A 17,917-nucleotide genomic window follows, 5' to 3' on the forward strand; every position below is an offset into this window, starting at 1 on the left:
AACATTATTTTGTGCCTTCATGTTCAGTTGAAGTTATCTTCAATCAAGAACTTTAAGCCCTGTTTATAGGGTCTATTTTTTCCATCTGGCCTCAGTCAGAGGAGACATAAGCATACTCAATCAACAACTCCCTAGTTTCAGACCCAGGATATTCGATAGCACCAATTTCAACATGCTTAGAAATCTCATTAATCACACTGAAGCTGAGAAGCTCAGTAAAATCCCTCGCATACTTGAAAAACAGAAGTAGAAGCTGAAATAATTTCAGCAGCAACCTACAAAGTGAGCATGGTAAATTAAGGTCATTAGTTTCACAAGTGTTTATTGAGTGCCTACTATGTGCTTCTATCAACTGGAATGATAATACACATTTGAGCTAAAGGAATATTCTCTCAGCAACCTATAATAAAATGTCAATGACAAAAGAGGCAGAGACATTGGATGAAAAATAGAATAATTAAAAAGTACAATCTTTAGCAACTGCCAGTAGCATTTAATTTAACATTTTCATATAAAATCTCTCAATTGAATAATAACCTACATGTCAAGTAATCTATATATTACTCAAAATGTTCAGCTTTCTAAATTAAATTTCTCAGGGCTATTAGTTTTCATGAATCAAATAACAGCATGAGATATTTCACTAGCACTACCTAATGCTAGTGCAAGCATGCTGAAGTCACCTTTAACCTGCAGTGCATGCTTTCACTAAAATTTCATAACTCCTAAAAAGAAGATTAGAGAGAGTATAAATTATTTAGAGTACATGTAAGAATAATGTTCTGAATGTGGTCACTAGAAATAAAAAGGAAAGGGTGGATTTTTCACAATGAAATATGTCATTATTCAATATATTGTCTTCAAGAGAGCTTTGAAGTCTATAAAAATTCATGTCACACTCCACAGTAAGGCAGAGATGATGCTCCATCAAATGGGAAAATTCATTTTTGCTTCAGTGAGAAAATTATATTGTCATATGAAATGAGTGTTAATTGTTCATGTACATTCACATCAGCTACTATGCTGGCTAATTCTGTAATTTTTATTTATTCCTACATACATTTTTTGCATTTTGAGTCTTTATTAACCTCAAGAAATCTGAATGAAAATTCCAGAAGTATAGATTATGGCAACTTCTCTTTAATGTTTCTTAACTTTTGGTTACTGCATCATGCAGTAAAATAAAAAGGCTAAAGAGTTTGTCTTAACTCCATAGTTTTCTATGTAGCCTTGAATAAATAAACCATCTAACCTCGCTGAGCACTCAGTTTGTATGACTGTACTTGAGGATAGTAACAGTTCCTATCTTACAGTGTTATTGTGAGGGCCAAGACACAGAACTCAGCCAGCATTACTGGAAGGTACTACATGCCAAGCTCCACTTTACATATTAGCTCACGAACCTTAAAACTCTATAAAGTAGGTATTATTATTATTATCTCATTTTTTAGATGATGAAAGAAAGGAAACAAAAAGTTCAGTAACTTCCACAAGGTCACATAGTTAGTAATTAGCAGAGTGAGGAAATCAGAACCAAGGCATTCCAGCTCCAGACTTTGCATTCTGACCAGTACCCAGGAGCTCTTTGTAAACTATAAAGTGATACACACATATTAACTGTGGTGTTGTTTTTGTTGTCACTAGTAGCCTCTACCAGCATTGCCTAACCTAGGAGTATCTAGAATTTTGCCTTTCCTAGGTTTCTTAGTAGGCCAGGCCTGCCCTTTCCCTCATCAGTGCACGGACAAATCCCAAGTCCAACCAGGGCCTCTCTTGATCCCTCCAGCTCAAGGTAATCTCTGCCCTCTGAGGCCTGGTGGTAATTTTCCCCCCAGCTTTATTGAGATATAATGGATTCATAGCATTGTGTAAGTTTAAGGTGTACAATATGATGATTTGATATATGTATATATTGGGAAATGGTTACCACAATAAAGTTAGTTAACACATCCATCCCCTCACATATTTACCATCTGTGTGTGTATATGTGTTAATGTGGTTAGAACATTTACAATCTACTCTCTTAGTAACTCTCAAGTATAAATACAGTATTGTTAACTGTAGTCACCATGTTGTACATTAGACTCTCCGAACTTATTCATCTTATATCTGAAAATCTGTACCCTTTAACTAACATGTTCTCATTTCTCCCACTCCCCCACCCATCCACCCAGCCTCTGTCAACCACTAACTTATTCTCTGCCTGGTGACAATTTTTACCTCTCTTATGGCCCTTAACATATTCTACTTGTTACAGTGAATTTCAAACCTGTCTTGTTTCCCTCAGTAGACTGTAAGCTCCTTGAGGGCATCAATCATCTCTGATTCCTTTATTCATCTATGCATTCCAGAAACATTTTCATGTCTTGTGCATAAATATTTTCCAATGCTTGGATAGATGGATGTTCAATATTATTTCTAGAGCAATTAGCACAATTACTACTAAGAATAAAGACTGAACAATCATGATTAAAAATTCATTGATTAAAAGCTTTTCATTTATGTAAAACACTCATATAAATCTATAGTGTTAAGTAGATGAAGATAGAGTGAATATTTGATTTTTCAGCATCCAAACATAGTTACTACTTGGGAGATAAATTCCAAAATAAGTGGTAGGCAGAACCCCATTCCATACCACTAAAGCCAAAGAGAGGCAGACATCTTAACACTTTTGCCTTCAGTTGACTCTACAATCTACCCTTCCAATAAATCCTTTTCTGCTTATCATGGGAAAGTTCAATTATTTGCAACTAAGTATATGCTAACCTAACTAATACACCCCAGATAAATAGTTTATAAGTCTTGCTTAATGTTTATCAATTTTCAAAATTATCATCCCCAATGTTTTAAACGTCATACATTTGTCTAGTAATTTTGAGTGGAAAATAAATGTAAGACATCTTTCAGTTACATGAGAAAGTTTATGTACATTGCAATCCATCTTTATGAGAAATATGCCCAACAGCACAAAGAGGAGTAATTTGGGGGTCACCTTAAACTGTCCACACACTGTGTTAAGAACTTACCATAGTGCAGGTGATGCTATATCCTCTCATTTAAATTAAACACTTAACCTAGTAGAAGTACACACAAGACCTTCTTGACGAATCTCTGAATCAGAAAATGTCCCAAGGGAAGCAACACTGGGTCTACAAGGTATCCGAGACACCAACTCTGAGACACAGCTATTCATCAGAACTCCGAAGACCACATCACCAGATGAATATCTACAACATTAGGTCTGCTGGTTCTAAAGCAGAATGCACTCTACTTTCAATCCTATCCAAAGTGTTTGGAGGTTTTGATTCCAACCTCTTGCTCTGGCACACCAGTACTCAGCATTTTGGACTCCTGGCTTTCTTCAAATCTCAGTACCCCACAGAACATGGACCTGTTAACACCTGCAGCAGCACCTTGACTATCCATCTAACTTGATCTCCTTCCCATGATCACCTTCTCAGCACAGCACCTAATATATGGACTTAACGAACTCTGCTTTGGTGACTTTAAAGGAGAAAACCAATATACTAGTTTCCAGTTAGGCAGTGATTTTCCTCAGCATATTTTTTAAATAGGCTAATGAGTTTTTGTGCTGTGCACACAGTAGGCACTCATGTACGTTTTAATGGATGGTTCAAACAGGGCTTCTTTTGTCAAGAGTAAGCAAAGAAATGTTTCTTCTTTATGGTCCACAACACATTTATTTGTCTAGGAAAGCTAAAGTATAGTCCCTTATTGGTAAGAAAATAAATTTGTCTGCCTTTTCATGTCCTCTTCCTGTCCTCTGAATCCATGTAAAATCTGTTGCTTTTTGTGTATGTGATGCTTTGTACTAACACAGGTTTGAATAAACCTTTTAGCTAATTAGGTGTCCCTGTAGTTCTGTTGCACCTTTTCTTTAATACATTTTAAAATTAGGGCTTGACTTTTCAATGGGATTCTGTCCCCATCATGTGTTCTAACCCAGCATCCTACTTGTACTCTAATTCCCCATAATGTTTCAAACATTTACCTTGTTCAACAAATAATTCTCATTAAATTCCCTCTATCATTTAAACTTTTCAGTTTGAATATATTTATATTAGTTAAATAATTTTTCATTATTTTTCTTAATAATTTTCACCGTTTGCTCTTCAAATTTCATTTCAACCCCTAGAATCTCTTTTTAATGCACTAAAATCCATGTTCCATTGCATTATTATGACTTTGGCTAGACCTATGGTTTATTTAAATATAAGTGGCATATATGAACTTTCTTAAAGATTCTCTACTACCAAATAAGACTCTAAATTGTCTGCCAAGTCATTTTCTATTTCCTGGTCATTATAATAATTAACTAGAATCATTTTTGCTTTAATCTTTAAGTACCCCTCTAATCCACCTTTCTTTCCTGTTCAACAAGCAGCCTTAACTCTCACTCTATTTTCCCTGAAAATATGTTCTTTCCAGTTCATTCTCTCTAAGAGACCATTAAAATTTTTTAAAAAATATTTCTAACAACTATACCAAAAAAAGCCAAATTCCTTTCCCTAAGTTTCACTCTTCATAATTTCTTCTCATCCTTCATTAATTCTCTCTCTGCTCTACTCAGTCATACTTCCTGCTCTAGAAAACCCCTCCTTTGATCCCATTCATTTTTGCTCCACCTCTTTCACCCTTTCATTATATCCTCCAACCCCATCTCATCCATTATCTCCTCCATAATTTTACCTCAACATATCTTTCTAACCATTTCTTCTACAATTTGGAATAGAGGTTTTCCTCAAACCAGCCTCTCACTGTTCCCCAAATACGCCATGCTTTCCAGCCCTACAGCTTGGCACTCACCCGTCTCCCCTTCTCCAGTGCTTTTCCCAGCCTCTTCAGAAAAGCCAACCTGTTATGTTCCCTTGAAAATTGATGGGCAGAGCTATGAATATTTTACTTTTATTCTCCAACTTCCTCCAACCCCCATCTTTCCTGTTTTCCTGTCATTTTCTTCTATAGGGTCCAAAGACTCTCTCTTGTTCCACACCAGGGACAAGCCTCTTCCTCCTCCTCCCTGATGATGTATATACTATTCTAATTCCAACCTTTTCATTATTCTTCCTTTGAGCTGGGCTTTATCTTGGTTTGGTCATGCTGCCTTTAAGAAGGAATTATTCTCTGGCTATTTCTCTTGCCCTGTTTCTCCATGAGCATCATTCAAGCATATAACAAGTGGATAAATCTTCTACGTGAGATATCTGGGTTACATTTTTAATTCTATACTCTTACTCCCTGGGCCAATAATAGAATGGATCTCCAGAAAGAACAGACATTCAGTTGCTGAATGGAAGAAATGTTGTTTCCTTCCCTATTCAAAAGCAGCTCTTCTAACTAATTAAAGAAATATGTCAGAACGGTTCCCAAGAAGAACCCATATGTCAGCACCAAAGAATTAAATATTTTGAAAATGAGAAGAACCACTTGGCCTATTTTTCAATAGATATCGCAAACAAAGGAAAGGAAGAGAGACAGGGAAGAAATTAATCAGAATTCAAGCTGAAATAAATATAGAAATCTCTAGTTGTAATGAAAGGTAAAACTAGGTAAGCTTAGGAGTCTGGTGAAGCCCAAAGCCATTATGTATATGCCTAAGGTTTACACCACATTTCTAACACTTACCATCAGCTTTTGACCAAGTCAATCCCTCAAAAAGGAACACTGGGACATAAAAAGGTGCTGGAATGATGAGCAGTAGTTAGAAGCCTTTCGCACACTACAAATAATTCTTTAATGCGGTGCGCTTCAAAAATAGTTGGGGGAGGGCTTCCTTGGTGGCGCAGTAGTTAAGAATCCGCCTGCCAATGCAGGGGACATGGGTTTGAGCCCTGGTCTGGGAAGATCCCACATGCTGTGGAGCAACTAAGCCAGTGCGCCACAACTACTGAGCCTGTGCGCCTAGAGCCTGTGCTCCGCAACAAGAGAAGCCACCGCAATGAGAAGCCCGAGCACCGCAACGAAGTGTAGCCCCCACTCGACGCAACTAAAAAAAAGCCCACGTGCAGCAACGAAGACCCAGCGCAGCCAAAAATAAATAAATTAATTAATTAATTAATTTAAAAAAATAATAGTGGGGGAGAAAAACAGGTGGGCCCTTGAAGACAAGAGTGCTTTGTGAGAATGGACTTCATAGACTACAAAACACTGTCTGAATGTAGGCTATTTATTAGTACTTGAGAGAAGTGCAATTACCTCTCACCCACTGCTGGGTAGCAAATGGTATTAAGCGTGCCCCACCACCTCTCCCAAACCTAAAATGGCAAGAGTGGTTAGGGAAAAAAGAGTGCTGGGAAGGACTTATTTCTTCTCTTAAATTCATGTTAAACCCTAGGGAACAGAGTTCCCGTATGGCCAAGTAGTAGAAATGTTTCTGCGTATGCCCAGAAACAGAATGCTGTCTCACCTTAGCTGTCTGCCTTCAAGGATCAAATAAAAATATGTGTTTATAGAAGTGGAAGGGCTGCCCACCTAGCTTAGATGCTCACCTTTGAGTCCTCAGGACTTTCTATTTTCCTTAGTCAAGCATTCCTGCTGTCTCTGGGAAGCACCAGACTAAAGAGTAAAGATATATAGATGGTTTAGGTTCTGAGTTTCCTGGAGACAACAGCATTACTCCCTTCCATATAACTCATCAGAAAAGTTCAAATAAGGCACCATCACAAGGGCTATATGCAAAGATGGCTATATTTCCATCTTTGTACTATATGCAGAAATGGTTAGAAATTCCTGCTCACTGTTTCATTCAATAAATACTTGTTGATACAGTGGGTATAAAAATGAGTAAGACAAAGAATACATATGTCATATATGTATTATACACACACACACACAGAGCTATGAATAAAGTTTATAACTTTGTAGGTTGTAAGTACTCACTATTAATTTCCTTCCTCCCTCTTTTTACCTTAAACCCCTAGCTTACCATTTTATAGGGGACAAGTAAACAAATATTTTTCTGATATTGTGCAACATGATATATAATATAATGTGATATGATATGACATAGGGGTGACAACAGTAAGTGGCACGTAAGCTGAGTCTTAGGCAGTAGTTGGCCTGGTGGACACTGGACATATCAAGGAATAAGAGGTAATCACAGTCCAATGATATGCATTTCAAGAAACAGAATAAAGATTTCCTCTGGCATCTAAGCCAGTCGATAAAAGAAAAGGTAATGTCAATTTAAAAGGGAATTACTTACCACTTTCTTTACCTAAAAAAAGAGGTACTGAAATAAAATTTAGAGCAAAGCAGAGAAACTAATTTTTACTGAGTCAAATGAAAAAGAAAAAATCCTAAATATCTGTCAAAAACAAGGCTAAGTGAACTATTTTTGAAGCAACAAAAAAAGACCCCTGAGCAAGAAATTTTATAGCCATCCTTTTTCTAGGTCGGAACTCTCTTAGAATGAGACAAAGAAAAATCTGGACATGGAATAAGAGGAAGATGTTAGGAATCCATTCACCACACTGACAGAGATTTGTTTAAGAGATGAAGGGCCAGAGTAATCACATAACAAATAAAGAGGGAATGGACTGAGGGGAAAAAAGGAAAAATTCTGACTCCAGAGTAAAGGCCGATACATTTTTAGAATACTCATTAGGTTAAGTTAGGTAGAAAAGATAAAAGAATTATTAGACTATGATAAAGGAAAGAACCATTTTTCATGTTTCTTCACAAGAAAACATTCAGTATGCTTTTAAAAATTAAATGTGGTATTTTAATGTACCTGAAAAACCACTAAGTGAATTCTGGAATTTAAAAATTCCTAATGCTCATTCTATAGAACACAGAGTAGGGAGGGTGGAGAACAAGAAATGCTTCCACGCAAAATAAATGACTCATTTTGATTTCCTTTATAAAAACATAAATGAAGAGCATCTTAAAAGTATATAAATAGGATCCAAAAAGGCTAGGGTTTTTTTGGGTTTTTTTTTAAGAAATAGAAAACCGTCATGAAGAAAAGATCTTAGGAAGTATACAAATTTCATTAAAATATAATTGGATTTGCAGGAACAATTACTGTGCTGTACTGTAAGGGGAGCTGTTGGCACATAAGAGCAAAGTACACGTATGAGCTCATCCGCCGGCCTCGGCAAGACCCACTTCCAGCTAGAAGCAGTCATGTTTCAGCACCTCCGATTCCCTAATGCTGACAAGCTAAACAACTTGTTTTGTCTCTGGGAGCTCTTCTCTGGTGATTAACTGCTTATGGTGAATACTAATTATATGAAAGTACAGTATTGAAGAAGTAATGTCCTATTTCCTCTACCTGCAGCCTTGACATGGCTTTGAATCCAGAAGGTACTGGGTAGAGCCCTTGCAAACCAAAACCTAGAAGGACATTTTTCTTCCCTCTGGTAAATAAATGTATCCCCTTCTACTTTTTAGTATAACACAGCTCACTGACAAGAAACTTCCTTTAACCTCTGGGCTCCAAACCCAATAGAATTACAATAAAGTGAGTGTTTTAAAGGCCTGTAATAATCATACGGATAAATCTGCAGTAAGAGTTTGTGAATTGGTGAACTATCAGTGTCCTCAACTCCCCATGTTCCATGTTGAAAATTTACCCCAAATTGTCATTTCTTAGGAGCTGCACCTCAAGAGTAAAATCTTCTCACCAGGGAGTCTATGAGAATTTGTTCTTGTGTTTTAAATCCTAAGTGCTTGTTAAACCGCCAACACTGCAAAATTAGAGACCATTAAACAATATAAGGCAGCAAGTGATTAAATCTACCAAATACACATTCAAAGCAGCTTAAGCTACTTTTTAATTAAAAATAAAATATCACTGGCTAAATTCAGATGTCTTGGCTATCCAGAAAAGGTTAGAAGCCTGTTCAAAATGCAAAATGCTGCTGATAAGTCCAGACAGAAAAGGAGAGATAGGGTAGGGGTGGGCTGGGGTTGTCTCTGAGCCCAGGGTGGAGGGACCTCAAGATGTTGATCCGGTTAAGTCACAGGACATGAAGTGGGGGGAGTCCCGGCTGCACTGCAGGGTGAGGGCTCCACGGGGCTGCTCATTAAATAAGCTTTATTAGCCAAGGCCTCAGAGGAGACAGGGTGTTCCACCTTCTTGGCAAGGGGGATGAGTTGAGTAACAGCATCGCAGGAAGCTGAGGTATTGGAGATGTATAGATGGCCGAAGGAAATGTTAGTGCTATTTTAAATATAGCGTAAATGGATTGATAAACAGTTCCTGAAATAATAATTAGTGCTTGGGGAAGGAGATATGGGGACTTTTGAGTTAATGGGATCACTTGAGATTGAAAGAAATTTTTACTGTAAAGTTAGAAGTAAATAAACATTGTAGCTTTAAGTTGTTCCTCCTTGTTTAAAGTAAAGAAAAGAAAAAGGGCCAGGGGGCTTAGTCAACGCTGGGCAGGAGGCCAAGAATCTGAAGATCAGACTTAAGGCTGGGATGATATCATTCACTCTGAAGTCTTGATACTCTTTCTAAAGCATGAGAAAATTTACTGGTAAAACCTTACCTCACCCACAGTTTTCTTATTTTTAACTCTATTTTTTTCTCTCAAGAATAATTTTCCAAATCTGCTTTCTGCCTTATATGTAAATGCTATGAATTTACATTTAGCTTCCAACATGGTCTTACCTAAAAAGCTTGCCCTAAAGTAAAGCACAGGCACTTGGTAGCTGCAGGAATATAAGACATGATACTCATATTTAATCACTTCGGTTGCCGTGGTGGTCTCCGTCACCTCAAAATCATCCAGGGGTGGCTCTAAAGCCTCCTGAAAAAAAGCAAATACAAAAACAAAATGTGTCTGTCAATAAAAAGAAGTCCTTTAACACAGAGAGAGAAAGATGAGGTTTTCTTCTTGCAAAATAACAGTTAAATAAATATAGGACTATGAGGTAAGGAAAAGGGAGTTTCCCACATTAATGTTTAACATTTGAGTCCTGGGTAAATAGTAAAACCAGAAAACAGCATTAAGTAATTCCAGATTGTTTTCGAGAGACAAAGCAGCTCTGGGTAAAGAAACAGGAAGAAAAAAAAAAAAAGTAAAAAGATCTATTGCAACAGCAACTCTGAAAAATCTTTACTGTACAATTTTAGCAACAAGATGATGGCTATACAAGCTACCTTCTTCCTTACCTGTGAAAGCTAAAAACATCCTAACAATTGAACAAGATACTGCAAAATGTCCCTAAAGATTCTATTGTACTTGCCAAAAGGTGATTCACTGTGTGCTGAACAATTCCCAGTTCCATTTTGAATAAGAAAGTTATTTTGCAAGAGGCTGAATTTGTTAGGTACATTTCAAAACCTGAGATGAATCTGTTTTCTTTATTATTGTGTTATCTTTGGTACATTTCTACAATAAATCTTGATTTATAATAGAGTAGATGGTAAATATTAATGTCAACTTAAATGGGGTTTTTTAAACAAAGATGGTTCTAAGCTAGTTCACTTCTCACCTAACCATTCTCCACTGGTTGATTTTTTATTATGTGTAGGGTTTCTTAAGAATGTATCTTAACGTTTGGAAGCAATTAATTGGACATATTGAGTCAGAATCTGATTCCATCCACATTCACTTATTTATTTGGGCTGAAGAATTTCCTTTGACATTAATTTAGTAGCAGGAAAGAAGCAGGTTGGTTTGGCTCATTTCTACCTCTCATTAAAACGGTAACAACAATGAACAATCGGGAAGAGCTACAGGAAAGATTTCTAACTTTACCAATATGAAATAAGGTTTCCTGTAGAGATAAGTAAAGCCACATACTACTCTCCAGATCTGTTATCTGCTTTACTAATTCCCCACTCACAGTCAATTCACTGGGGGAGATATTACACTAGGTAAATCACAACTGAAGATATTTACAAAATAGCTTTTCACTAAACTCCAGTAAACACTAGCAATTAAACACAATGAATTAAATAACCAAAGAGAAACCACTAAAATTCCAGATACAGAAAATTAATACAATAGCAAGGAAGAGTTTTGTCTATTTTTTTATTTAAATTTTCATTAGGCAAAGATAAATACGTCTTCTTTTAAAGCAATTCTCCTAACCAAAATTCTTTCTTTTTGGTCAAAGATTGGGTTCTTTAGCATTTATAATTTCTTTTCTTTCGTAACATTATTAAATCATTGTGATTAAAAATAACTGCAAACACTGCACAAGTACATTTAAAAAAAAAAAGTGAAATTCCCCTCATCCCAGCACTTCAGTACCTCAGATTTGTAACCATTTTCAAAAGGTCATTGTGTATTTTTCCAGACGTTTTTATTTTTTGGTCTGCAAACACGTTTATACACATACATCCACCTACCCTCCCACCTCTGCATCCCCAATTAAATCATGCTATATGTACATATGTTCCTTGATTTGATTTATTCACTCATGAACATACTACCACGTGCTACCATGTCAGTGCTGCAGATTTTGCTCCTTCTTTTAATGACTTCACTGCATTCCAATATATGACTATGCCATAGTTTTGTGTGTGTTTTTTTAAACATTTCCATATTGCTAGATATTTTAGGTTAATTATAATTTTCTGCTACTACAACTAATGCTGCCATGAATATCTTAGCACATATATTTTTATACACCTCTGTTTTTCTATGGTGCAGATTCCTAAAGGTGGCATTAATGTATGAGGGGGTACGTACATTTCAAATTTCAATAGATTCTGACAATTTGTCCTCAGAAAAAAGCTGTATCAGTATATATTCCCAGCAAAAATGTAAAAGAATGCCCTTTCCCAATTCCCATAAATACTGAATATTATTTGTTTTTAATTTTTGCCTATTTGATGTATTTTTAAATGTCAGTTTTTTGTTTTAGTTTCTAGTTCCTTGATTACTAGTGAAAGTAAACATCTACTCATATATTTATTGGTAATTTATATTCTTCTGTGATGTGCCTGTTCTTATTCCTTTCCTGTTTTTCTATATTTAATTTCCATTTGTTCTTATTGAATTATACAAACTCTTTGTATATTAGAAATAATAACTTATTACTAGAAATATATACATCTCTGCACCATAGAAAAACAAAGGTGTGCAAGTGTATGTGTGGTATGTATGTGTGTATAAAACACTTTCACTCAGTTTTCTTTTAACTTTGTTTCTTGTACATATTATCATAAAAATTTTTTTTTTACTTTCATGTAGTCAAAGCTGTACATTTTCTGTTTACAGCTTCTGAGTTATCTGTCTTCATTAGAAGGACTCCTGCTATGTCCCACCTCAGCCTTAAAAATTATAAAAACGTTAAACTCCTCTATTCTACACACACATATTCTGTCTCTCTCACATACATACATGTTTTTAAATTGACATTTAGATCATTAATCCATCTGAATTTTGTTTTTGTGTATGGTGTGAGGTAAGAATTTTTCCCAAATGATTTCTAATAGTCCATCATTTTCCCATTGATTTTTAATGCCACTTTTACCATAAATTAGATTTGTGTGTATGTGTGTACTTATTCCCTATTCTTCTCTATTAAGCTATTTCTCTTCTTAGACCATCACTGTCCTGTTTGTAAGTAAATATTGAATTCGGTCATTAATTTCTGCACAAAACTGCAGAAATAGTCTGCCTGAGACTCAGTCCTGCTAGGGAGGATAAAATTTCTGGAAAGACTCTCCTTCACCCAAACTCAAATTAAGCACTCAGGTATGTGTTGGGGTTGACACCAGGTTCTTGCAACTGGTGAGCAATTAGACATAGATTCAGATTCTCTGGAACAGTTTGGAGGCCCACGGAGTAAGAGAGAGGGGACAGAAAAAGCTTCTTCAAGAGCTATTAGAAGTTTCACTCCAGTCACTGTTCTCACTGGCAGCTGAGTACCTTTGTAGGATTTGAAGTCTGGAGTACCTGTCCTCTAATTGCGAGTGCTGCTATGTCAACCCAGCCCCTTGCTCTGAGCAGCCATCTACAGGCAAAGACATTTTTGCATCCTTAACTCATATTAAATGAACTGAATTCTTGACCTGTTTCTGCTAGGATCTTTCCATCATTCGTGGTCACCTTCATGATGCCCATGCAAATATCATCCTGTGAAGTCATGCAATCTGGAAATCTCGGACTTCTACATATTTTCTGCTTCCCTTTCCCAAAGTGCCAGATGGTTTTAGAACTTTAAGACCAAGGTTCTTGTCTTATTCATCTTTGTATTCCCAGATACTCTAACACAGAGCTGAGAACACTGGTAAGCAATATTTTCTGCAGCAGATGCAGATCTGGTTCCTCCCATTTAAGTATACTATAACAAACATCATAGGTGATTTACCAGCAAGCCTACTCTGACCCTAAATTCTGAAAAGAAGTAAATGGAGGAGTAAAAATGCAAAAGATCACCAAAGATGATATACAAATGGCGAACAGGCATATTAAAAAATATTTGATATCATTAACAATCAGGGAAATGCAAATTAAAACTACAATGAGATATCACTACACATCTATCAGAATAGCTAAAATAACAAACAGTGACATCTTCAAATGTTGGTAAAGATGCAAAGAAACTAGATCATTCATACATTGCTGCTTGGAGTATAAAAGGGTACAGCCGCTCTGGAAAACCATATGGCAGTTTCTTATAAAACTAAACATGTAATTACCATACAGTCCACCAATTACACTCTTGGGCATTTATCCCAGAGAAATGAAAAACCTGTACATGAATGTTCATAGTAGTTTTATTCAAAATAGCCAAAAACTTGAGACAGTTCAGATGTCCCTCAGCAGGTCATGGTTAAACAAATTGTGGTACATCATCCCACACTGCTCGGCAATGAAAAGAGCAAATTGTTGATACACACAATCACCTGAGTGAATCTCCTGGTAATTATGGAGTGATAAAAGCCAATCTGAAAAGGTTACAGACTGTATGATTCCATTTATATAACATTTTAAAATGACAAAATTTTAGAAATGAAGAACAGAGAACAGATTAGTGTTGAGGGGGTGGGCAGAAGGAGGTGGGTATGGTTACAAAATAACATGAAGAGTCCTTGTGATGATGGAATTGTTCTGTATCTTGACTACAGTGGTAGATACATGAAACTACACATGTGATAAAGTTGTATGCAGTCAAACACACACACACAGACACACACACGCACACAGAGATCAGTATAAATAAAATGGGGAAATCTGAATAAGATCAGTGGATTGTATCAATGCCAATACCCTGGTTGTGATATTATACTATAATTTTGCAAGATGTTACCACTGGGGTAAACTGGATTAAGGGTACGTGGGATCTTTCTGATTATTTCTTATTACTGCCTGTGAATCTGTATTTATCTTAAAATTTCAATTAAAAATGAAAAGGAAAAAATAGCTAGACAATTAGAGATTCGTTAAAAACAAAATACAATATCTAAGACCTCAGGGCTAACAGTACAGATGGCAGAGAGATTACGTTGATAAAGAGAGGCTGATGTCTGGAATTAGCCTTACAATAACACAGGAGAGGTGTCAGTGGATGGAGATGTGGAAGGGACACGGTTGGCCACGGAATGATGATTGTTGGGGTTGATTGATGGTTGATTTATACCTTTCAGTCTACTTTTTTGAATATTTTTAATTCTCATAAAAATTTTTTTTAAGGTAACAGAAGTTTCTGCTACCATGTTACAGGATACAGAATCACAGAACTCTAATAGTGAAAGGAACTTCATTCATTCCATCTCGCCCAACACTCACCTTGCTGATCCAAACAAGAAGGTCCAAAAAGGTTAGTGGTTTACCCAGTGTCACCCAGATAATTAGAGGCAGAGGCAGGCCTATGACCCACATCTACTGATCCTGAAACCACTGTTCTTTGTACTGGAGAATGCCATTTCTTAACTGTTATATACTTAATTTGGACTGATGTTCTAGACACCATCAGATTACTATTAACATTTTGAGTACGTTTGTTAATATTTTATTACTTTTCTTTTTTTTTCTTTCTTTCTTTTTTTTTTTTTTTTTGCTGTACGCGGGCCTCTCACTGTTGTGGCCTCTCCCGTTGCGGAGCACAGGCTCCGGACGCGCGGGCTCAGCGGCCATGGCTCAGGGGCCCAGCCGCTCCGCGGCACGTGGGATCTTCCCGGACCGGGGCACGAACCCGTGTCCCCTGCATCGGCAGGCGGACTCTCAACCACTGCACCACCAGGGAAGCCCCTATTACTTTTCTTTTATTATGTTTTAAAGAGGATTTGGGTATATTTAATTTGATATTAAGAGTTAATAGAGGGGCTTCCCTGGTGGCGCAGTGGTTGAGAGTCCGCCTGCCGATGCAGGGAACACGGGTTCGTGCCCCTGTCCGGGAAGATCCCACGTGCCGCGGAGCGGCTGGGCCCCTGAGCCATGGCCGCTGAGCCCGCGCGTCCGGAGCCTGTGCTCCGCAACGGGAGAGGCCACAACAGTGAGAGGCCCACGTACCGAAAAAAAAAAAAAATAAATAGAAAAAGGAGTCACATGTACATTTTATTTTCCTCACAGTGTTGCTATTTCATTAAATGAGAAGATACCCGTGTTTAGAAAATTACATTCATTCAAAGAGCTAAAAGATTAAGTAGTTCACATTAATTATAGAAACCTTGATTTTATTGAATTCAATTAACAATAAGTTGACAGTGATCTCTCATTTAGAAAATCTGATATGAATTAAGCTTTACAACTAAATCTCATTAAATACTGATCATGCTAAAGACACTTCATAGATATTTTATTGAAAGCAAACCCAAATAGTGTACTGTGCTTAGGAAATGAGATCCATATCTCTATTTAGCCTACAGGGAAAAGTAATTGGAGGAAGAAAAACTTTTTTTCTATCACTAGAAATCTCTATTACTATTACTGAGCAAACATAAGCAACAAGATTTATTTATAATGTCCCTTGAGGAAAAGAGATTCTATTTGTTTATCTTCCACCAATCAGGTTCTTAATTCAAACCTAACAGTTACAGGCCAGAATCGTAGCCAAAAAGCCAAAGAGTGACAGAGGGACAGTACTGGTTCAGGACAGTCTTTAGCTGCATCCACGAGTGGACACATAGCCATCTAATCACAATGGAAAGATGGACTGTGTAACAAACTTTGCTTGATTTTCCTGAGCCAACATCCTTTTAATATTTTCAGAAGTGATAAAGACTGACAAAGCCTTTGGACAAATCATTGAAAAATCAATTCCTTAAGAAAAAAGAATTTTAATTATTAAAACATTTTAAATGAATTATAAAAAGAACCTATGTGGGACTCTAAGTAAGCAGGCCCTTTTTGTTTTGTTTTGTTTTGTTTCATGTGCTCATTATTTTACAGTGGGGTGGTTTTTTCACTATTTTTACTCCTAGAATGACTCTTTTTTTCATGATCTCTGTGGCTTTTGAGTGCGTGATTGTCACAAGAACTTTGCAAGTGATGGCATTCTTTTAGCAACTGTAAATGTTGCATCCAGTACATAAGAGAGAGTTCAACACCAGGCAGGCGTGTGTCTGACAGCATCTGGGGTGACACTGGTACCAAGATGATCCCAAGGATAGCATCTCAGTGAGGCTCCCCCTTTCCCAGTAACACTATCACTACTTCTGATTTTTTTTGGAAAGAAAGGGGTGCCATTCTTTGCTCTCCAAGCTCCATCAGAGGGGAGCAAATTAGCATCCGCATGGCCAATGTGGGTTCTCACTGAGAAAAAGAATCTGTCTCCTGTGTGGGATTAAATCCGATGCAGCCTGGCATGCTCAAGGGCAAGGCAGTAGGGAGGGGACATAGAAACCTGCCAAAGCACATCTGGCAGTTTTCTGGATGTTTACCGCTGGCTCCATTGTGCTTCGAAGGCCATGTTTCCTTTAGGACTGTGCAGGAGACAGCAAGACAGCTTGAACCCAGAGTTGGGCAGCTAGCAACTAAGCTGAGTGCAAGGCGGACTGCAGAAGAGGCTGGCATGGAATCTTAGAGGCAGAAGGGACACAGGTTCCCCAGCAGAAGGGAATAGTAATAATGGTTAGAGGTACCTAACATATGTCAATGATGATTAGTCCTTACATCAGAACAATATATAAAAAGTATCATTTTCTTAGAAAAAACTAAGGAAAAAAGAAGGACTTTTTAAAAGAAAACTCAGGTTCTTCTCATCTACTTTTTAAGATTTCTGAGAAGTTAAATGCAAAAGAATTAGCAGGATAAGGGATATGAAAACCAGAAATTCCTTATGTAAATCATGACTGAGTAAAGGAAAAGGGAAAGACTTTTACCTAGTATTCTGAGCTTCAGAATCAGTCAAATGTGTTTCTATTCAGTTACCCTCTGCATGCTACATAAGAAAGACCAGCCTCAGTTACAACAGTTCACAGTTTTTCTAAGAACATTTGTGTACATTATGCCATTTGCTCCTCTGCTCTAGAGGAAGGCCCAAGGTCACACAGCAAGTAAGAAACTGAGCCAGAGCACAAATTTAAGCCCCCAGGCTCCAGGCCCAGGATTCCTTCACACTGCACAGATGATGGGATTTAGGGGAGTAGGGGATGTTAAACATTTGACTCTCGGGCTCCACTCCCAAACTTCTGCTTTTGAACTCAGTAGTTCTGGGACAAACACAAATAGAGGTGGCCATACTCCAGTGAAATTTTATTTACAAAAACAAGCTATGGTCCATAGACCTTAGTGTGCCCACTCCTACGAGTCCGTCTTAAGGCCTTCCTTAATTTCACTTTATTGTATTTTTATAAGTAGTAAGCAGAACCTTATTAAAGGACCTGTGTCTCCATTTGGTGAACTTTCCCCCTTTTCTATTTTTTTCTATCTTAGAATGTTACATTAGATTTCCTGAAGGGATGATAAATTCTAAGCCTTCAAAGAATGACGATAATTGAATACAACAGGCTGAAGTTTGGCTGAAGTAATTTTCTAAGGTA

The 17,917-nt window shown here is 37.1% G+C and overlaps 1 protein-coding gene across 4 annotated transcripts in view; it reads right to left on the reverse strand.

Moving 5' to 3' along the window:
* Nucleotides 1–17,917, reverse strand: part of ATG10 (autophagy related 10) — a 234,583-nt gene that overhangs the window by 85,515 nt on the left and 131,151 nt on the right. For all 4 annotated transcript variants that reach the window (XM_082621252.1, XM_082621254.1, XM_082621251.1 and 1 more), the window contains one exon: nucleotides 9,644–9,782. In XM_082621252.1, the coding sequence (XP_082477378.1) occupies nucleotides 9,644–9,782 (139 nt within the window). The remainder of the gene's footprint in view (nucleotides 1–9,643; nucleotides 9,783–17,917) is intronic.

The sequence above is a fragment of the Mesoplodon mirus genome (assembly GCF_964341445.2).
Source record: "Mesoplodon mirus genome assembly, chromosome: 5".
Taxonomy (NCBI): domain Eukaryota; kingdom Metazoa; phylum Chordata; class Mammalia; order Artiodactyla; family Ziphiidae; genus Mesoplodon; species Mesoplodon mirus.